At 36.0% G+C, this 23,198-nt stretch overlaps 1 protein-coding gene across 10 annotated transcripts in view; it reads left to right on the top strand.

Moving 5' to 3' along the window:
- Positions 1-23,198, top strand: part of MYCBP2 (MYC binding protein 2) — a 275,901-nt gene extending 252,703 nt beyond the window's left edge. For 8 of the 10 annotated variants that reach the window (XM_054586458.1, XM_054586453.1, XM_054586463.1 and 5 more), the window contains 15 exons: positions 368-634; positions 1,138-1,421; positions 3,006-3,102; positions 5,147-5,266; positions 6,841-6,942; positions 7,621-7,749; positions 8,122-8,254; positions 9,867-9,970; positions 11,002-11,190; positions 11,950-12,057; positions 12,674-12,700; positions 13,240-13,449; positions 16,146-16,253; positions 19,095-19,260; positions 22,365-23,198. In XM_054586458.1, coding sequence (XP_054442433.1) covers positions 368-634; positions 1,138-1,421; positions 3,006-3,102; positions 5,147-5,266; positions 6,841-6,942; positions 7,621-7,749; positions 8,122-8,254; positions 9,867-9,970; positions 11,002-11,190; positions 11,950-12,057; positions 12,674-12,700; positions 13,240-13,449; positions 16,146-16,253; positions 19,095-19,260; positions 22,365-22,480 — 2,160 coding nt within the window. In that variant the 3' untranslated portion in view covers positions 22,481-23,198. The remainder of the gene's footprint in view (positions 1-367; positions 635-1,137; positions 1,422-3,005; positions 3,103-5,146; positions 5,267-6,840; positions 6,943-7,620; positions 7,750-8,121; positions 8,255-9,866; positions 9,971-11,001; positions 11,191-11,949; positions 12,058-12,673; positions 12,701-13,239; positions 13,450-16,145; positions 16,254-19,094; positions 19,261-22,364) is intronic. The other 2 variants (XM_054586462.1, XM_054586456.1) reach the window with 1 other exon arrangement.

The following is a 23,198-nucleotide window of genomic DNA, read 5'->3' as shown; positions in this document are numbered from 1 at the left end:
CAAGGATATGTTTTTATTGATTTTAGAGAGAGAAGAAGGAGGGGGCAAGGATTTGCCTAAAAGTGATAAAGTATAGTAATTTGTTTTTGTTTGATGTTTTAAATTATAGGCAGGGGCCTTAGTAACTTGTATATAAGTAGATTCTATGTAGTAGATAATTTAAATATTCAGGATTTTAATCATGATTCCTCTAGTTTTCCTTAATTTTTTTTAAGATGAGAGAATGGTATGATGTAGAATTAACTGAGAAGAATATTAAGTTGATACTCAACTTAAAATTTTTTGTTTTTTGAACTAGGAGTAGTAAATCAGACATACAAATATGTTTTTACATTTTCTTTATGTTGCTATATCACCTTTTAAATAGGTATGTGCTCACATAGTCCAGGCTATCCGTATGGAAGCCACCAGAGTCCGTGAAGAATGGGAACATGCCATATCAAGCAAAGAAAATGCCAATTCTCAGCCCAGTGATGAAGATGCCTCCTCTGATGCTTACTGCTTTGAACTGCTCTCTATGGTTTTGGCACTGAGCGGCTCTAACGTGGGCCGGCAGTATCTGGCTCAGCAGCTAACCCTCCTCCAGGATCTCTTCTCACTGCTCCACACAGCATCCCCGCGAGTCCAGAGACAGGTGACTGGTCGTACCACTTACCTTTCGGCTTATTTTGTTACTTGAAATATTGTTAAAAATTAAACTAGTAAAGCGTAGGGCCCTAATTATCAATTTTTGTTTTGTTTAGTTATGTTTTAGGTTTTGGATTATATTTTCACTCTCTGCTTTTTTATTTTTAATTCATTGTAATAAGAATATGGAAGAGCAAAACAATACTTTATTTTACTAATGTGCTATTGTGATAAGAGTATTAGGGCTACTGCTTGCCTCATTATCTTGAGATCTACAGTGTAATTTTCCCTTAATCCTGACCAAATAAAGGACATGTCTTTTTCTTGCTGCCCTGAAATGGCAATTACCACTTGGGAAGTAAAAAAAAACAGTGCTTAATTCATATTTCTGTCCTTCTAAAAGCTTTGAATTCATAGAATGGAAGCTAGATTCATTTAAAAAATAATAGAATTGAAAACTTTTAAACACCAATCTTTTAATGGCATTCTTTCATTTTATTTTTTTAACAGGTGACCTCCTTACTAAGACGAGTTTTGCCTGAAGTGACCCCTAATCGTCTGGCCAGCATCATAGGAGTGAAAGCCCTCCCCCCAGCAGATATCAGTGATATCATTCACTCAACAGAAAAAGGGGATTGGAATAAGCTGGGTATCTTGGATATGTTTCTAGGATGCATTGCCAAAGCACTCACAGTACAGCTAAAAGCCAAAGGAACCACCATCACAGGAACAGCTGGAACCACTGTGGGCAAAGGAGTTACAACAGTTACCCTTCCAATGATTTTCAATTCCAGGTTGGTTACTGCAACTGTTTTAGTACTAAAATAGAATAGAATGAGCTACTGTTTGGAGAAGTACGATGTGATGTCAAATTCTACCTTATTTGCCACAAATGACTGACCCATATATTAAAAAGAATGCTGTATATAATGAAAGTTTCATTTTGAATTAGTGGGGAAAGGCATCACTGAATGTATGACCTTGAAATAACTTCCCATGTCGGAAAAAAAATTACAGTCTCTTACTTTACATCGCATACAAAAATAAACTTGAAATCAATTAAAGACATATATATTCCTTTAAAATTCAGCAAGTACAAATCATAGAATATTTTTGTAATCTTTAATTTGAAAAGAATCCTATAAATGAAACAAAAAACCCAAAAGTCAGAGAGGAAAAGATTCACAGATTTGACTACATAAACATGAAAATTAACTGATAGACAGTGCTTTTTTAAAAATTTTATTTATTTATTTTTAGAGAGGGGGAGGGAGGGAGAAAGAGAGGGAGAGAAACGTCAATGTATGGTTGCCTCTCATGCGCCTGCCACTGGGGACCTGGCCTGCAACCCAGGTATGTGCCCTAACTGGGAATCGAACTAGCAACTTTTGGTTTGCAGGCCAGTGCTCAAACCACTGAGCCACACCAGCCAGGGCATAGACAATACTTTTAAAATATAAGCAACTGACTTGGAAAAAATACTGAGCACCATTATGGACAGTGAATTATTAGATATAGTATTAGAAGAATGACTACAAATCAATGAGAAAAAGACAAACAACTGATAGATGACAAGAAAAGATAGTTCAAGGAAGAAAAACTACAAATGCCAGTAAACAAATGAAAAGACACTTCATTGGTAATCAGAGAAATGTAGATAAAACAGTAAGAGAATATCTTTGCGTTGGCCATGTTATGAAGAAATGGGCATTTTTAATGATACGTAATATAATGACTGCAATCTTTTTGGATGTCTTTGATAGCATATCACTATATTTATAATATGCATATCCTTTGATGTACCAGTTCTACTTCTACAACTGTTTCCATCAGAAGTGTTCGTACGTGTGCACAGATATGTATGCAGGGTGTTTATGCCAGAATTGTGTGTTACAGCAGAACATTAGAAACATGCTAGTAAAGGAGTCAATCCATGATATTAAGCAAATAATATCAGAATGTAAATCAAGTGTATTGCTTCATTTATCTCCATAGACTTGCTAGAGGAAGAAAATGCCAGCTGAACTCAACAGTAGTATGCTCAGTGATATAGTTGACATTTTCTGGTGCAAGCTCTTTATTATCTGTAGGTGGGCAAATAGTTTGTGGTCTATGGATATACTTTAAATAGTGCTCTTCTAGAAGATGCATACACAAATAATATATAAACAAATATTTCAAAGGGAGTATATATCAGGATAGCCACTTTTGCTGTTGGAAACACAGATAATTGGTAATATGTTGATTAATTTTCTTTTAAAGTGCTTTAATTGATTGAATCGTTTAAAGAATTAAAATGCTTCATTTTGAAATAACAGTTTTCATCTTACTCATTTGTATCTATTGCTGATTGTGCAAATGCTGACTTCTCATTGTAGTTATATTCGACGAGGTGAAAGTCATTGGTGGATGAAGGGCTCAACTCCTACACAGATCTCAGAGATCATCATTAAACTTATTAAGGATATGGCAGCAGTAAGTGTCCATCCTGCTGAGCATTATGTCAATGGAATGCAGTAGAAATCTTATTAACAAAACAAGCAGCTTATTCTACTGAAGTATAGAAGTACATTAGTGTTATTTTGTTTAACTTAAAGGTTCTGTTTAGTAGGGTAACTATTGCATCATTTATATTTTCAGTTAGTTATAAATGTTTCCTTTATGTAAATTATGTTCATTTCAAGCTTCCAAGTTCATTACTTGAGAATTGTAACAGAAGTCTTCCAAAACTTTAAAACTTAAATGATTATACACACACACACACACACGTATATATACACACACGTATATGTGTGTGTATATACATATATACATACATACATAAATATATAAATACATGAACCCTTAAAAATAGCCTGACTGAAAACAAAAAAGAAAAAAGGGGCTCCCCAAAGTGAATGTTTCTCCTCTCAGTCCTCATGGTTTATGAAACCTTTACTCTTCTTTATTTATTAATGTCCTACACCACTATATTTGGATGTTGCCCTTGTGAGAAGATCTGGGCGTGTGGAAGAAAGGGAATTACTTATCAGATTGCCGTGCTCTTACTGGGAGCTCTATAATGTTAGTTTCCTTACATTCTATTATCTCCAGGAGTTCAGCCTGAGGAAGTCAAGATACTGTGAATCATAGGTTCCTGAGAGGTAAAAATAGACGGCAGGCTATATTGAAGGAGGGTGAATTTGAACTGCCCCTTAAAAGATTGATAAAATATATAGCCACCATGGAAAACAGTGTGGAATTTCCTCAGAAAGCTAAAAATGGAACTTCTTTTGACCCAGCAATTCCACTGCTGGGATTATACCCTAAGAATCTCAAAACACCAATTCAGAAGAACCTATGCACCCCAATGTTCATAGCAGCACAATTTACAATAGCCAAGTGCTGGAAGCAACCTAACTGCCCATCAGTAAATGAGTGGATCAAAAAACCATGGTACATTTACACAATGGAATACTACACAGCAGAAAGAAAGAGCTACTACCCTTCACGATAGCATGGATGGAACTGGAGAGCATTATGCTAAGTGAAATAAGCCAGGGGGTGACAGACAAATACCATATGATCTCACCTATAAGTGGAACCTAACCAACAATACAAAGATGCAAGGAAAATAAGACCAGCAACACTGAAAGAAAAAAGAAACTGACAGTAATGAGAGGGAAAGGGGGAGGGGATAACAGGGAAAAGAAGGGGTAGGGTCAAGTCAAGGAACATGTATAAAGGACCCACGGGCAAAGCCAAAGTGGGGAAGGATTGGGGTGGGAGGTGGGGGTGCATGGGGCAGGGGGAAGGGGTGGCAGGAAAATGGAGACGAATGTATTTGGACAATAAAAAAAGTTAAAAAAAAAAAGATTGATAGACTGTGGGTATGAGATTAGAGAAGATATCCTGGGGAAATAGGAAGTTCTTTCACTTTTCCCAATAGTGTGGACATTTCTTCAATCAGAGAAATGGGGAATTTTTTCAGCTCTCAAATGGAACATATATATTTCTCAGTGTGTTCACTGGATGGAAATATTTAAGAAAACTGTTTAGGAACCCCTAAATTCTATAGTAGTTAAAAAGTGATAGTGATTGGTAAAAATCAAGTTAGAAAATTAAGTTAGTTATGGTTTGAATCCATTTATGCTCTTGGGTTCTAGTAATACTCATTAAAGCAATTGGCTTAGCTGTATAAATTTCATGGTAAGTAACAAGGTTTCATAATCAAAATTTCTCAAGCTTAGAAACCTTTGTACTTATGTTTTTATCAAAATTTAAATGGAAATGGCCTTGAACACTTTATAGAGTATTGAGAACATAATTTCTTTACTTTTGTATCATCAAAATAATGATTAGAAGTTGAATTTTTCACAGGGTGGTAAAGAATTTTTATTTCAGAACTATGCCCCTTGATTAAAATTCCACTAATAGATCTTCCCTTGTGGGTGAGAGAGGTTGTTACAGAGAATAGAATTTACTACTATGATTATACATTTCTGGTTGCTTATTAATTAAATTATGTCCTGCTCAACAGGGTCATCTCTCAGAAGCGTGGTCCCGAGTGACAAAAAATGCCATTGCAGAAACCATCATTGCCTTGACCAAGATGGAGGAAGAATTTAGATCTCCAGTGAGATGTATTGCAACAACCAGGGTAGGGTTTTCTCATTTGGTCTATATCATCCTGTGTTCTTTTTCAGTAATATGTTTGAACAAATTTGAATCAATAAGCCAGCTTAATCCATCTTTTTTTAACGAAATATTTATTTAGGTCCGCTTAATCCATTTTTTTTAACCAAATATTATATTTATTTAAAAAGCATGAAGGGCTTTTTAAAATTAGGAACTAAGTATAGTTGTTATTAATATTCCCTGTTATGTGTTCTTTATCACTTGTTTTTGTTGTCATTTAGGAAGCTTAGGATATACTGGTTGGAAAAGGCTAAATTCCCTAATATGTCAGTATGTTACCTTTCTAATGGTGTATTTACTGTAGCTTACACAGTAAGTTTAGTGTCAGCATTATGCTATGAAAGGCCGAGGTCCTTTGAAGACAAGGCAGTCCGTACTCGTTTTGGTATGGCCCAGCTGTGGGTAAGGTAGAGCCCTATGGCATACTTACTGGATTTACAGGCCTTACTTTTTTAAAGGCAAAAGTTTGTGACATCTGCATAAGAAAGATGAGACATCTGCAGGAATTTTTAACCTACCAAATTTTATGCCTCATGTGCTTCCAGAAGGGACTTGAGATTTCCTTGAAGCAGGGCAGTGTGACAGCATTGGTAAGAAGTAAACACTGGTGAATATTACTTAACTCTGAGAAGTCTGAAAAGGAAGATAAATGGTATTTCCCTAGGGTAGAAAAAGACAGTTAGTGCCCTGTTGCTCCTGAGTGTGATATCTGAAGCAGTCATTCTGGCAGTAACCCTGTCCCACCCTGCATGTATCCTTTTCTTTCCTTCTGCGCTCCCCTTTTTTCTTTTTCTTTTTCTGTTTTTTCTTTCCCTATTTTTCCCTGTTACTCTTCATATCCATTGACACTCACATGCAATTCTTAGAGTTAACACATTTAAATTATTTTTTTCAGTAATGCAGAAATACATCATTCTGTGCAATACTGAAGCTTACTCTTGAAGCCTCAGGACATGTTGAGCTATTTTTAAGGGCAATTTTCTAAAGTTGTTAGACATTTACTTTACTTGTTGGACATTTACTTATCTCTGACAAAGCGCACCAAGCATAGTGCTAGGCCATTTAGGTTATACAGGGACTTGTGAGTCACTTTTAGTATCTATAAGAATTTAATATGCACCCAACTACTCATACAAGTGTGCAAAATCAAACACCTTCCTTGGAATTTAGTGACTCAACAACATGATACTGGATGAAAATATTTGTAAGAGGCATTGGTATATTAAATATGCAAATTTATTGATATAATGTTTCTGTATTAGATCAATAAAGGATAATTTTATATATCAGGTAAAATATAGAATGGTTCATCGCAGCAACATTTATTTAGTACATATTTGAATGCATACTACGTGCATGGCACGTACACAGTGAATATGTTTGCCTGGTGCCACATCAGGAAAATTTGAGTACTTCTGGGTATGTACGTATTTTCAAATCCAGCTGACATTTATTAAACTATTATGTATCAGCCAGTCAACATTTCATCAGTCTTTCCTAAGCATTCAGTGGTGTAACAGCCTTTCCTTTCCACAGCTCTGGCTCGCTCTAGCATCCCTGTGTGTTCTTGATCAGGACCATGTAGATCGTCTCTCTTCAGGGAGGTGGATGGGAAAGGATGGACAACAGAAACAAATGGTGAGATCAGAATTATTTTATATAAGATTATCTTGTTTATAGTCAATGTTAACTTAGCTTAAAAAAAAAGAAAAGAAAAAACTGTAGGTCAAACTACATAATTAGTGGGACTCTGAAAAATTGTGTCACATTGCCAAAGTTCACCTCACAAGGGTCCCCTCTTTGTAGTATATTAGTGTCTTTAATTATATAAAAGAACTTCCCCTTTTTCTCTGCGTTAAAATTTGTTCTTAATCAGTCTTATGGTAAGAAGGAAATATAGCAGTAAGAGAGGCAATATGACATTACTGTTTCTTCAGAATTGTACTTAAAAACAGATCTGATATGTATCTTTACCTTCACTGTAAGGAAAGACTTTCATATTAATTTTTCAAGTTACAAAAATAAATAATTTATTCATTTAGCATACAGAATGTTTGAATATAATGGGCAGAAATTTTCTCAAGTCACTAAGCAAAATATATTGTACATATTTATTTTATTAATCATTGAATTAGGGCCTCTGAGGGAATTTTATAATTTGGCACACTTGCCATCATTCTGTTTCACATTCAGATTCCAAATTCTTAATAGACTTCAGAATAACAGTCTGTTACGAAGATAAATTACATTCAATATGCGTGAATACTGAGACTTCCTTGTTAATCTAATGTAACCTACGAAAATGTCTTATTTTAGCCTATGTGTGATAACCATGATGATGGTGAAACCGCAGCAATCATTTTATGCAACGTATGTGGAAATTTATGTACTGACTGTGACAGATTCCTTCATCTTCATCGACGAACCAAAACTCATCAAAGACAGGTGAAGAGTTCTGTCCTTACACCCAGAACAACATCTAGACCATAAAGTATGTTCAATAAATTTTGTGGGAAGGAGACTTGGTGTAATGGGAAAAAATGGACTTTGGAATCAAATACCTCAGTGGAATTCTCAAATGTCTCACTTATCAACTGCATAAATCAAGCAAGTTATTTAACCACTCACTCTAAGACATTTCTAAAAATGGAACTATCGTGAAGATTAAAGAGAAGATTGGAAATACCTGGAGCTTTTTAGAGTGCTTCCTAAATAAAAACCATTATTAATATTGAATAAATTAAATTTTATACTCCTCTTTCAGAGTAATAAATATATTTTTCCCTTTATTTTTCCCTTTTTTTAATGATATAATAGGTCTTTAAAGAAGAAGAGGAAGCTATAAAGGTCGATCTTCATGAAGGCTGTGGCAGAACCAAATTGTTCTGGTTGATGGCGCTAGCAGATTCTAAAACCATGAAAGCGATGGTGGAATTCCGAGAGCACACAGGTAAAAGAGGATTTAAGATTGAGCCTTGCCCACGCTGTTGTCCATTTCCACGGGTCATTCATACATCTTCTTTAACTAGCCCCTTCCTCTTTTTCCCACCAGGTAGGAATTCACTGCAGAAATCAGGGGTGGGATAGGCAGAAGAGGGCAAAGGGAAATTGGGACAACTAATAGAATAACAATTCCAAAAATCCTACAAAAAAAAAAAAGAGTGGAGCAACTAAGCCAACAACAGCAAAATACTATATCCACCCTGGGTTGGAAGGATTCCAAAGGTTTTCAGGTTCTTGGCATGTTACATTTACTGTATTGATCAGTGGATTAGGAAGTCTAATGGAACTTGCTTAATTTTGTTCTTATAATAAATATATGCAATTTTATTTTTTAAAAAAGACTGATTCATGCCTATTGGTTACCATTAAATTAGATGGTAGTTTAATTTAATTATTAATGTGAATAATTTTGAGTATATTCTGATAAATGATTATTATGACAATAAATGATTATTATCATTGATCACTATGTTATATTTACTAGACAGTGTTGAGTAGTAGAAAGAGCATCAGACCAAAAGCTAGGAAACTTGTTTTGCCACTAACTAGTTGTGTAACCTTGAGCCAGTCGTTTTGTTTCTGAAACTTGTGGTTTTTCATTTTGATTTGTTCATAAAGTAAGTCTAGTATATTCCCAGCTTAGAGTTACATTAAATCTTAGAAATTCTCAATTTTTAACACCTCTGTCATCTGCCATTTGACTGACACAAATTTCTGATGTTGGAATTAGGTATGAACTTAAAGAAATTTAACTTTAGATATGAGTAATTTTTCATGCTACAAGAGTGTGGTCTTTTATTCTCAGAGCTGATTTTTTTCCCTGTAATCTATCCATGCCATATATAGTATTAATAAATGTCCTAATGTTGAACCATCATTGGATTCATGATATAAACTATCTTTTTTAAAAAAAGATATTTTTAAGTTCAGTACATTACTATTTAAAATTTTATATATGTGTTTAAAAATGATATTGATCTAGAGTTTTCAAATCTTCATGTTGTTCTATTCTTTCTTCATTTCAAATTTTAAATTTCTTTTCAAATTGTTCTGTGATCTCTACTTCCTTAGGTGGGAATTCTGTTTTTCAAGTTTCACATTCTCTGCTGAGGTTTTCTTCTGTGCATTTTAATATTGTCATTGTAGGAAGGCATTTACAGCTTTCCCTTTATTCTGTTTACTTTTATTTAATTTTTATTGTTATATTTTGCCTGGTATTATGGTTTTTCAGTGGGGGACTTACCATATCTGCTCGACCTACTGTCTTGACTAGAAGTCAAGCCTATTTCTTTTTACTGAAAAAAGTATAAATAAATCAGTTAGTAATTCATTTGGCTTAGATACAGCTCTTCAGTTTCTGATCTCTTTTTCTGTGTATTTACTTTGTAATCACAACCCTTCAGCTGTAAAACTGCCAGACTGATTTCCCAGTGATGGCAACTGATGCAAACCTGGTTTACTTGGTTTTTAAAAAATTATTTATAGTAAATACATAATTAAATACATAAAAAACAGTCTTAAGGAGGATTTTTCCTTTTTTTGTTTTTGCTTGGACCTAGGCAAACCCACCACAAGTAGCTCAGAAGCATGCCGTTTCTGTGGTTCCAGAAGTGGAACAGAGTTATCTGCTGTTGGCAGTGTTTGTTCTGATGCAGATTGCCAGGTGAGTATCCCAGTAAGCATAGTACGGATTCCCACATGACACCTTTCCTTCATGTAAGTAAGAGATTGAATTCAGCATCACTCCAGTTTTCTAAATTAGTGTATTACCCATGTCAGGAGTAAGTGCTTTGTCAAAGCTGGAGACTGGATCAGATAAAGCACTCAATCCCAAACCAGACATTTTTAGTATGTTTCCCAACCATAATCAGCGTATGTATCCAACATTTACTTTTGTGCTAGAAATAGTTAAAAATCTATGGATTGTATTTCCTTTGCCTCCTACACATATTTTATTCACTTATTTTCCTAAAATAAATTTCCGGTATCTGAAAGTTCTTCAGTCTTAGACACATATATACATCCCATGTTATTAAAAAAATTTTTGAGATTTTGTATTTATTTTTAGAAAGATGGGGAGGGAGGGAAAAAGAGAAGAAGAGAAACATCAGAAACATCAATGTGCAAGAGAAACATTGGTTGGTTGCCCCTTGCATGCCCCCAACCTGGGACCTGGCCCATAAGCCACGCATGTGTCTTGACCAGGAATGGAACTGGTGGCCCTTTGCCCTGCAGAACAATGCTTCACCTACTGAGCTACGCCAGTCAGGGCTCAAATATTTATGATTCCTCAACTTAGTTAAGAAGAATTTGGATAGTACCCAAATACTAAAAGATACCTGTATGTTTTTTTAATCCCCATTTTGACAAGGGGGTGGGTAGTGATTGGGAGATTGTATGTCAGTACTTATTTTGCTTTATGGCCGTGCATGATAACAGATTAAATTTCTAATTCACTTTTTATCAGCATTCCCTTTATGTGGAGTGAAATTTTTTAAAATCACATTAAAGGAAAAACTGACTTTGTTAATAATCCTAAATTATATTCAAACAATAAAAATTACTTTATTGTAACTGATCCTAAATATGCATTGCCTGTGGGAGAATATCTTGGAAAATTAGTGTAATGTATATAATTCCCAGCGTATGTGCTTCTTTGATATTTTGTGTGCCATTGTAATTCTCCTTTAATAGGAATATGCTAAAATAGCCTGTAGTAAGACTCATCCTTGCGGTCATCCTTGTGGAGGTGTGAAAAACGAAGAGCGTTGTCTACCCTGTCTCCACGGCTGTGATAAAGGTGCCACAACATTGAAGCAAGATGCTGATGACATGTGCATGATATGTTTCACTGAGGCGCTCTCGGCAGCACCAGCCGTTCAGGTTGTCTCAGCTTTTAATGTTGTGAATATGTCTAGATCATCATTGGGAGAAAATGCCCCATTAATACCTGCCAGTTAATTAAAAAGAAAATTCTTTCTCTAATGTTCTGTTCACATTTTGTGTGTTTAGCTTTAATTTGTAATTTGTGTGAGCCTATATAAGTAATTGAATGTATAGTGTTCATAGGGATGAAAAATAGATTATCCAGTAACTACTCTTTTCTTAATTTTCAAAATCCAGACTTGTATTTAATACAGTATGTAATTGATCTATCCATAATGATGCAATGATATATGCCTGTATATATAATGTATATACATTTATAATATTAATAATATTATATGTTACTGTGTGCTAAATATCTTCTTTTTTACTTTTACTCATGGTTGCTTATTTATATTTCTATATATTATCTATATTATTAGTTCTTGTGATTCTAAGATAATATTCTCAAAAATATATCTTAAATCTTTAAGTTAGTTCCCTCTTCCTTTTATAAGACACAGAATTGAGTAATTTTGCATTTTTCCTAACCCAGCTTACTCTCTATAAGGTGGCATTAATATATGTATGCTAAAAAATTGGGAGAAACTGAAGGCCTAGTTTTGAATGGTAAAAAAGTGCTTAAATTTAATTGAACTAAATTTCTTGATTTTTCTCTTACCTGCTTTCAGTAGCACCATATATTGAATAAGCTGCCAGATACTCATGTTTATCATTATTGCATTTGCTTATATCCTTCTCTTTTCTTTATTTAAGCTGGACTGTAGTCACGTATTCCACTTGCAGTGCTGTCGGCGAGTTTTGGAAAACAGATGGCTTGGTCCAAGGATAACATTTGGATTTATATCTTGTCCCATCTGCAAGGTATGGAAAGAATCACAAATTATCTACTTTCTATTTACTTTCGTCTTTATCTTCATCCTTCAGAATAAATATGTGTCAGTATCTCTCAGTGTCCTTTCCAGTTTACTTTTTCACAACCATCCCCGATCAGTTTCTGCTATCTTTACCCAGGTGGTACCTGAGAATATTATAGATCTCTCTATTATACTACATTTCAAAATAGTAATTATCAATTATAAGCTAGTTAAATTAACCATACTGCATTATAAAGTTCATTTAGACAGCATCAAGCATTGAAGGGCATGCATCACTGCTTTCATATGCCCTGACAGTTCAGGTCATGTGACATGACAGTGGGTGACTACCAAAAAGAAGAATGAGCCTGGGGTGTTTATAGGTACTGATACCTGCCATTAAAGAGAGAAATCTGAACTTTCAGTGCCATTAAGACAGAGTCTTTTAGAGTTCAGATAAAAGCAAACGAAAATTTTTGACAAACATCTCTACAAAGATAGTAGTAATCAAAGTAGCAAGTTGTTTTGTCAAGCTAATGGTGATTAACAAAAAAAAAAAACCTATGTTTAAGAATGTGATTAGCGATGCCTTCTCTATTAATCTTCTTTTTTTTTCTATTTAGTTCTCCCTATTTTCTTCAGATTTGCAGGTTGGTATATAGGGTATAATATGGAAAGACTTAACATAATTATTGCTTAGTTAAACTGAGAAATAATCAGAAAGGTTGTGGTACCTGCTTTCCCAACTCATATGGTGCCACCAATGAAAGGTCACATGTAAGAAATGATACATGAGAGAGGTGTAGAAAATCCTACCTGCTTATATCTACCACCTGACATTCTACCCGAGCTTCAAAGAACCAGTACACACACAGAAGCAGTGTGTCTTATTTGTGGCAGCAAGGAGACCTTTTATTCCCAGCATAGCTAAGGCAGCAGGAGATATGGCCCATACTCAGGAAAAGGAAGCTAATAAAATGGAATTTTCACATTCTGTGCCTCACTTACTCCATTTTCCCTGCTCTTGTGAAAATATGGGCTTGTGAGGACTTTACAAGATTATTTTCAAATAGCATTTTATTTAGAAAATTTTTGGTTATCTACTAGCAAGTGCTTGACACTTTGGTGCATCCTGTTTAATTACTAAGTAAATGATTCTCTTAAAGGATGTTTATTTTTTAATTTTCAGAACAAAATAAATCACATAGTATTAAAAGACCTGCTTGATCCAATAAAAGAACTCTATGAGGATGTCAGAAGAAAAGCCTTAATGAGATTGGAATATGAAGGTCTGCATAAGAGTGAAGCTATCACAACTCCTGGTGTGAGATTTTATAATGACCCAGCTGGCTATGCCATGAACAGATACGCGTATTATGTTTGCTACAAATGCAGAAAGGTATGCTCCAAATCATACTAAGAACTTTTAAGAACTAGAGATTGCCTCTGTGATTAAACAATTGAATTGTATATTGATATCCAGTTACTCTTACATCTTAAATCTGAAGTTTAAAATGAGAAAGCTTGGTACTGTGTTTCAGGTTGAATCTATTTACTTAATTTGTTTTGGGATTTTTTTAAAACCTGTACAGCTGTTTCCAAAGCATGACATATTTCTGTACGCAAGCAACTTCCCATCAGTAATAACCTATTCGCCAAGCCCAGTTAGTTCTTCAATAAACTTCTCTTTTTTTTTAGCATTTCCTCCTTAAAGTTCTACTTCCTTGCTTTCCAGCAAAACACTTTTTTTTAAATATTCTCCTTCCTTTCTGGACCTTTGTCTTTAACACCCTCCTAGGGTTCCTTTTTATTCCCCTGCCTCTTTCATATTTGTTTCCCAGCTGCCATGCCATTCTTGCCCAATAATATCTCCTTATCTTTGGTGACCTCCTGTGCACCCATGCCTTTACTGACCACCTATAATGTTATGACCTTCCAAAGTTTTTGAAATTTAGATACAAATATCCAACTGCCTTTCCAACATTTTGATGTCTCACAGATACTTCAGAGTTCATATGTTCAGTGTTCCATTCAACTTTTACTCTCTCAATCTGCAGTGTTAATTTACAAAGTCATTTCTATTCTGTCTCCAAATCTCTCTTGAGTTTGTTGTTGTTTTTCCTGTGACATCTTCAGCAATCCTACTGATTTTCTTTGGTAATTATAGCAGCCTTCTTTTTTCCCGTTTTTTCTTTTTTCATGTGCATGAGTTCCTTCTCTCTTTTTTTAAAATTTTGCTTGATCCCTCCACCCAGCCCACACACCTCCCCCAGAGCTGCCAGCCTACAGCAGCCTTCTTACTAAACTCCTTTTGTGGAGCCCCTAAGCCCGCCATGCCCTCTTTTATCCCTACGCCGCTACTTATAGATTAGTATTTCTCAAATCCCATTGTGGTGGTGGTCTGCTCATAATCCCGTAGCCCAGTCCAGCTTCATCTCATCCCCTGCTATGCTGCCGTTTGTACCCTGTGCTACAAAATACTGAACAACGTGCAGTTCCCCAAACTTGGCCATACCTACTCACTCCCTGACACTTCTATGCCATCGAATAGGTGACTTCTCTTCATGAAATGCTCTTGTCTACCTGCTCTGCATTTTACTCTCACCTGCCACCCACCATGCACATATGCTCATGTGCAGAGCCAAATGTATCATGCGTCTAGATTCAGGTCAGGTCTCACCTCCTCTGCAGTGTATGCACCCCTGCCCACCACCACCACATGATTTAGATACCCGGCATACGTCCATCATAGCACTCGGTATTCTGAATTATGATTATTGGTTCACTTGTCTCTCTGCCCCACTTGGTAAGTTCCATGAAGACAAAGACTTTTTTAATTTCCCTGTCCTCAGTACTTGGCACTTATTACATACTAAGTTAATTAGGAAATGAATAAATGAACAAAGAAATTAGTACATGAAGGATGCATAGCCTCCCAGTATAGCAAAAAGAAAATACAGATAATGAATGGAAGGATAAATGGATGGTAGCCAGGAAGACAGACAAATATAAATATACACAAAGGAAAGACCAATGCTGTGTGTTTGTGAATTGTATTGTTACAAATAATAAAACATTATTTCTGTGTGTTTAATGTACTAAGCATCATAAATGAATGTTGTTCCACCACAGGGATGGCAGTCAAATGGTCCAGGAAGCCAAGCAGGGAATCTAGAAAAGCAAAACAGCTGGAATAGACCCAGGACAAATGAAATATTTCTGAGGCCAAATTTAGCTAGTGGATGACCATTTAAATAACCTCTGAATCAATGGAGCCTATCTTTTGACCTGTTTTTCTAGTACAGATGATAGATTTATATTGACTCATCTGGCTTATCCTCAATTATGGACATAGCTTTTTTGGCTATGGGACATGTGCATGTAGATTGCCCCACTTATAATTGACCTCATTTATTTTGTGTCCAGAGCAAAATCAGATAAATCATTTGTTACAACAGTTTCATTTCTTCAAGTATTTATACTGGATACTGATCAGTTCTTGCATCTAGTTTGCTTCAAAAGCATGAGCAATATTCTGAACAGAATTACCAAATTTGCCTTTGCTTTTTAAAAATTTTTGTATGACTACAGTTGAGTTTTTATCTTTCCCATTGGCCTGAGTATTATAATTCTGTATTAAAATTTACTTTAGGCATAATTTTTTGTTCTATAGATTGAAATTGGAGTTCTAAACATATTTTTAAATGCAGTGAAAAGGAAGATGTTATTTACTATTTCAAAATGATGAAAAACTATTCAAACTTTGCCCTGGAAAAGCAGTTTCTCTTTCTTACTTAATAAAGATATTTCTTTAGAATATTATACAATCTTTTGTTATTTTGCTTTGACAGGTACAGTGTTCGAACTTCCTGCTGTGACCATGAACCTGTTCCAGAACTGAAGAACAGCAGCTTTATTTCTCACCCTGATCTACCCCACAGGCAGCCGTGTGGTCACCCCGTTGGCATTGCAAGGGGGTGCTAACAGACAATAGTATTTCCTTGGACCTCTTGATCTCACTGCCACTACACCCAAACCGTATCTCCCATGGCAGGGTGTATTTCCTACTGTGACCTCCGTGTCTTTTGTCCCTAGGCATATTTTGGTGGCGAAGCTCGCTGCGATGCCGAGGCTGGACAGGGGGACGACTATGATCCCAGAGAGCTCATCTGTGGTGCCTGTTCTGATGTGTCCAGGGCTCAGGTGGGTAGAACATTTTATTAGAAAGGACAGTTTAGAAACATTAAAGTTCTGTTTTTTAAATATATCTTACTGATTATGGTATTAGAGTTGTCCTAATTTTTCCCCTTTTGCCCCTTTCCCCCCAGCACCCCCCATTGCCTCCAGCAATTCCTCCTCTTAGTGCACGTCCATGGGTCATGCATATAAGTTCTTTGGCTTCTCTCTTTCCTATACTGTTCTTACCATCCCCCTGTCTATTTTGTACCTACCAATTTGTACTTCTTAATCCCTGCACCTTTTCCCCTAATCTACCTCCCCCTGCCCACTGATAACCTTCCATGTCTATGATTCTGTTTCTGTTCTGCATGTTTGCTTAGTTTGCTTTTTAGATTCAATTGTCAATAGTTTTGAATTTATTGCGATTTTAATGTTCATAGTCTTGATCTTCTTTTTCTTAAATAAGTCCCTTTAACGTTTCACATAATAATTGCTTGGTGATATGAACTCCTTTAACTTTACCTTGCCTGGGAAGCACTTTATCTGCCCTTCAATTCTAAATGATAGCTTTGCTGGGTAGAGTAGTCTAGGTCGTAGGTCCTTGCTTTTCATTACTTTGAATATTTCTTGCCAGTCCCTTCTTGCCTGCAAAATTTCCTTTGAGAAATCATCTGATAGTCTCATATGAACTCCTTTGTAGGTAACTCTCTGCTTTTCTCTTGCTGCTTTCAAAATTCTCTTTCTGTTTAATCTTTGGCATTTTAATTATGATGTGTCTTGGTGTGGTCCTCTTTGCATCCATCTTGTTTGCGATTCTCTGTGCTTCCTTGTATGTTTATCTCCTGCAGCAAGTTAGGGAACTTTTCTTTCATTTTTTCAAATAAGTTTTCAGTTTCTCGCTCTTTCTCTTTTCCTTCTGGTACCCCTATAATTTGTTTCTGTTAAATTTTTTTTATTTTATTTTTATATCATGTTTATTCTATTACAGTTATCTCAATTTGTCCCCCTTTGCCCTCCTCCACATATCCCATCCCCTGTCCCCCCCTCCCACAGTCAGTTCCCACTCTGTTGTCCATGTCCATGGGTTATTCATTCATGTTCTTTGTTTAGCCTCTTCTTCTTTCCACCATTGAATGTTGGTACATTTGAAGATGTCACAGAGGCTCCTTAGCCAACCTCATTTTATTTATTTTTTTGGATTCTTTTTTCTTCTTGCTGTTCTGATTGAATGTTTTCTTTTCCTTATGTTCCAAATTATTGATTTGATTCTTGGTTTCAATCCACTCCACTTTTGGTTCCCTGTTATTTTTATTTCTCTTAATGTAACTTAGCGTAACCTTCATTTCTGCTTGGGTCGTTTTTATGCTATTGACAGACCCAGTGAGTTCCTAGAGCATCCTAATAATGTGTTTTGAACTCTGCATCTGATACATTGCTTATCTCCATTTCGTTTAGTTCTTTTTCTTGAGTTTTGTTCTGTTTTTCATTTGGGTCGTATTCCTTTGTCTTCTCTTTTTGGCAGCCTTCCTGTTTGTTTCTGTGTATTAGGGAGAGCTGCTTTGACTCCCTGTCTTAGCATTGCGGCCTGTTGTAGAAAAGCACACCTGTGAGTTGAATGGAGTGGAGGCTTAGGTGATCGCCAGGGTGGGGCCCCCCGACACCGCTCTGTGGCTCTGTGTCGGGGAGAGCCCGGAGAGGGGGCAGTGCTGCTGCCTGGACTCTGGAGTCCTGTGCAGGAGGAAGCTGTCTTCTGGCTCTTGCCCTCCTGCTACACACTTCGGTTTCTCCCCGTGTGGCATTGGTGCTCTTCCAGCTGTTGTTCTGGGGCTGAATTGAAGCCCAGAGGGAGTGAGTCTGCCTAAGTCCTAAGTCTGTTGTGGGCCCTTTAAAAGGAACCTCCTGAGAATCCTGCAGTTTCTTCCACCACCCCAACCCCCACTGATTTTTACAGCCAGAAGTTATGGGGACTTCCCTTCCTTGTGCTGGAACCCTGGGCTGGGTAGTCTGGTGTGGGGATGGGATCCCTCACTCCTGAAGCATCCCTTCCAATTTTTAGCCACTGCACATGGGTGTGGGACCACCCGTTCCGCATCTTTGCACCTCTCCAAGCATCTCCTCCTCTCCTACCTCTCTAGATGAATGTGTCTCCTTTAATTCTTGGTTGTCAGACTTCCATACAGGTTGATTTTCTGACAGTTCTGGGTGATATTTGTTTTGGAGTCTAGTTGTAATTTTTGCTGTGGTTGTGCAAGTAGGCAAGCTGTGTTTACCTACGCTTCCATCTTGACTGGGAGTCCCTTCTATTTTTTTTAAGAGTAATAGAACCAAATATTGTGGAAATGGCACAGCAGGTGTTCGCTGCCACATTTTCTGATGTTCGTACAGCAGTGTATAATTTTTCAAATTACTTCATATATTTATTTATTTATTTATTTTAGATGGGATTAGCATTTATAGTTTTGTCTCCCATAAAATAATCACATTTCAACAATTAATAATTGTACTTATTTCATTTTCTTAAACCTGTAATCACACTTTTAAATTTTCCCCTCTTCCATGAAATCTTCATTTTATAATTTGGCTGACCAGAAAACATTCACAAGGAAATTAAGTGGCTAGCTTATAAATAAAATTATTTATGATAGAACAAGGATCAGAAATTGAGGCTTGTCCAGATCCTTTGGGCAAAGCCACACATTTATTTTTTATTTTTATTTTTTTAATATTGTGTATCATCAATTTTCAATCAGTTTTGAGATCTATGTATACTCTTAAAATATGAATCACTGAGTTATATATATGACTATCTTAAGTATAATTGAAATGCATTCGCTATAACCTTGTGTCTATATTCTTTTGCTATAGATGTGTCCGAAACATGGCACAGACTTTTTGGAATATAAATGTCGCTACTGCTGTTCAGTGGCTGTTTTTTTCTGTTTTGGAACAACACATTTTTGTAATGCTTGTCACGATGATTTTCAAAGGATGACTAGCATTCCTAAGGAAGAACTACCACACTGTCCTGCAGGTATGCGTTTAATATTTTCACATATGATCATGGTATCTAGTTTTATTTAATGATTACATAGAAACACTTTGTTTTGTTTGTTTTGCCGAAACCCAGTTCAAACTCTCCTAAAGAATCCAAGGCGTTGACTCTTACAAACTTCTGACGTTCTGAGTGAAGTAGAACGGAAGACCCTCACCGTGAATGAGGGGTTAGGAGCTATGATGGAGCAGGTTGCTTAGGGGCCAAGAAGGAATTCCACTAATGATTAGTAAAAGGATTGCTGTTTAGCACTAAAGGGCCATGTGAAGTTTGAAATCATAAGGGATAACAGAACCATTGAAAGAAATTTTGTAATTTTTTTTTTCAAGAAGCCTGGAACCGGCACCATAAAATAGACAAGTGATTTAATCTGCAGTGATTGGGAACTGGCAGTGTAGTGAGCGTCAGAAAGCCAAGGGAATTTAAGAAGCCATTGAAAATACAGGAGAGTGATGTGTGGAATGACTGTGGAGGTCAGGCTAAGAAAAAGTCAATAGGAAACAAAAAAGAAACAGAAAATTTGGAAGCAGTTAGGAGGCTGGTGATCCCAATGAGGTGGGGTAACAAGCTTAACAGAAGTGAGAAAAGTGGAAGGGGAGGTGAATGTGACCATGGAAGAGGATTTTGCATAACATGTACCTGAAATTTGTGAAAATACTTGCAGAAGTACATGCACCACAATATACAATGTCTTTAAAGCTGGGAGACACACACTCTCATCTCTTGCTTATCCCAGTGCAGTGGTATACCTTTTGGAGGCTCTCAAAATTGCAAATGCATCCACCCTTCAACAATCCCACTTCTCGGGATATACCTACATATATGAAGAAAACAAATGAGGAAAAATGTGCCAGCTTATTTACTGCAGCATTGCTTGTAATAATAAAAATGCATAAACTGTACGAGTATCCAGTGGGAGTGGAGGGTAAACACTAAGTAATATGCACCATTAAAAAAAAAAAGGTGACTGAGGATGGAGTTTCTATTACTGTATGGAAATATCTATAGGAGATAGTATTAAATGAAAAATTGAATTATGGAAGAGTGTATATAGTATACTGCCTTTGTAAGAAAGGAGGAAATGACTATATTTATATTTGTTTATATTTACATAAAAGCACTGGAAAGATACACAAGAAATTTAATAAAATTGGTTAACTATTGGGGAAAGCAAGGAATATGGGAGAAAGTTGGGGGAAGGTGGCTTTTTACTGGTTTCTAAACTAAGAGATACATTATCTATTCAAAAATAAAGATGGTAAGATAAAGGCTACTTTTAAGTAAGGCTACGTTTTGTTTTTTGCTCATGTCAAATAAAAATTGTTAAACATTGTTCCATCTCTAAAAACCTTTTAAGAAAAATAAATGTAGTGGACTTTGAAAGAAGCAAGATCAGAATAATGTGAGACCAGAGTGTTTAGGGTACTTGCCCAGAACAGAGATGCAAGCCGTCATGAGCCGGTGGAGGTGCTGGTCCAGAGGCCAGCAAACGGAAAGGGGTCAGGCAGTGTTCTAGCTCATTTGAGCTTGAAGGGAAGAGGGATTATTGAATGAAAGTTGTAGGTTAGTGGTCTAGAAAGAAATGAGAACCAGGAAAGACAATCTTGCTTCCTGGCCATATGGCACAGAAGAGCTTGAGAGATAAATAACCAACTTCTAGTTGAGGAAGTTTAGAGGTAGGCAGTTTCATCAGGGAAAATCCAAATTTTATTCAATAAGAAAAAGTTTCTTCTATGTTAACAAAATACTAAAAACAAAAAGGAAGTTAGCTAACAAGTGTTGCAGAGAACAGAGTGATGGGCAGTCACTGAGAGGAGGATGGGCCAGGCAAAGGCAAGGCCTCCCCATGTACATTCACGTGATCATCCAGGTCAGCCAGCAAAAAGGACTTTGCCCTCTAAACAGTTGTGAATCACAGGAATGAGGCAGGAGAGGAGTTAGGGAGATGGCAGGAAGGAAGGAACTGACATTGATCCTGGGCATTTTCACATGTATTTTCTCACCGAATTTTTACAGTCTACAGGTAAATAATATTATCCCCTTCCCCTGGTTCACAAATGGAAAAATAAGGCCAAGAGAAGCTAAATACCTGGCCTGAGATTATACACTTAGATTGAGGTGTGTTTTTTCTGTCCCTCACATTCCTCTAACTGATCTTTCAGAGAAGTGGAAGAGAATTAAAGGAGAACTCACAGTGAAATCAGCAGAGAAGATGGCCATGTACTTTACTTAGAAAGACAAAAGAAGTGATTCTCTGATTACTGTCAACCCATTAACTTTAAATAATATATTAAAACAAGAGTCTGGATTAAGAACTTAAAGTAGGCAATCCCTCTGTCCATCCCTTCTATCGATGACCTTGTTTGTGCCGGGATACTAGTGCACGTGAGATAACAAGTCTTTTAAATAATAGGGAAGTATAATTTTTTGTAGGTTTTAAGCCTAGTTTGATTATCTGCAAATTTATCTTTCCCAAAGTTTCTTCCAGATTATTACATTTTATATTATTATTGATATTTTTAAGATGATTAATTTTTATTTTTCTATTAATCGCCCTCCTGTGTTTCTAACGAATACTAATAATTAGTCTTCCCATTTTACAACTGTGTGCCTTTTTTTCAAAGAAGATAAAAGAGTAACATGGCTTATAGTTAAATCTATTCTTATCTGGAAAAAAACATTTTATACAAAAGTCTCTATATTTTCTCATTTAGAATAATTTCATGCCAGACTAAATAGAGAGATTTTTGTGGCCATTTTTGTTCATTGCTCTTTGCTTTAAAATAATGAACCAAATGCATGTATTAATAGAAAAAGATCTGTAGCTCATAGTGGTTATCTCGAGGCAGGATGTTGCAAGTAAGGGACCATGTACATTCTTCGATATATGTATCTGACAGGTTGAGTTTTTTACAGGGAACACTTGTGCAGTTAGAAAAAAATAATTTTTTAATTTTATATTTGCATAACCATTGTTATATTATTTCTTATTTGAATAACTTATCAGCAACTTATATTTACATTAGGTTTGTAAGTATAAATATTTTTATTGTATTCTTTTGCCTCCTTCAAAATGTATACAGGTCCCAAAGGCAAACAATTAGAAGGAACTGAATGTCCACTCCATGTTGTTCATCCACCCACTGGGGAAGAGTTTGCTCTGGGTTGTGGAGTGTGCAGAAATGCTCACACTTTTTAAAACACTCAGATTCCTTTGTCTATGGAGAGAAAAGTTGCCTTCATCCCCCAGCTGGATGTGGTGAAGTTTAGACTCTGCTCAGGATAAGGACGGGACCATTTTTACATTCATGAAAACGAACCATTTACAGTGCAAGAAGGATGCCAAATACCATGTACATAATTCTTGCTATGGAAAGTTTCCCCATTATTTTGGTTTATTTTCTTTGAGCCAAGACATCAAACTTGTGAGGTGTTTGCATGTGGCCATTACCGTCATTGGCCTGTGAAGCATTGGACATTTATAGATAATTGATATAAAAAGAATCGCCATGTCCATGGACTAAGAATGATGCTGGCTTTCAAGCAAAAAAAGAAAAAAATCATTGTTTATTGTATACTGCCTTTTTGTAATCCTGTACAATTGCATCACGGGTGGGGATAAAAAGAAGAATATTCTGGTTTATTTCTTAGACTGTTATTTAAAAAAGAAATTGTGTTAGGATGGCATATAAATGTAATAAGTATTACACTGTATATAAAGATATCAATGTTTGTCCTCTATAAGAATTATTAAATTACAAATGCAGTTTCATTTAAACTTCTAGGTTAAGTTTGAGCCTGAAATTTTAATGAAGTGCAATACTGAGTGTGCCTCATTATCCCACAGCTGTACACATATTGGAATGTACATGTCAATAAACCACTGTACATTTTTATACAGTGATAAAGCAGAACAA

Source organism: Pteronotus mesoamericanus, unplaced genomic scaffold, assembly GCF_021234165.1.
Source record: "Pteronotus mesoamericanus isolate MK-2021 breed Mesoamerican mustached bat unplaced genomic scaffold, CSHL_Meso_final contig_94, whole genome shotgun sequence".
Lineage (NCBI taxonomy): Eukaryota > Metazoa > Chordata > Mammalia > Chiroptera > Mormoopidae > Pteronotus > Pteronotus mesoamericanus.
Note: the sequence above shows the minus strand (reverse complement) of the source record. Positions and strands in the feature narration are given on the sequence as shown.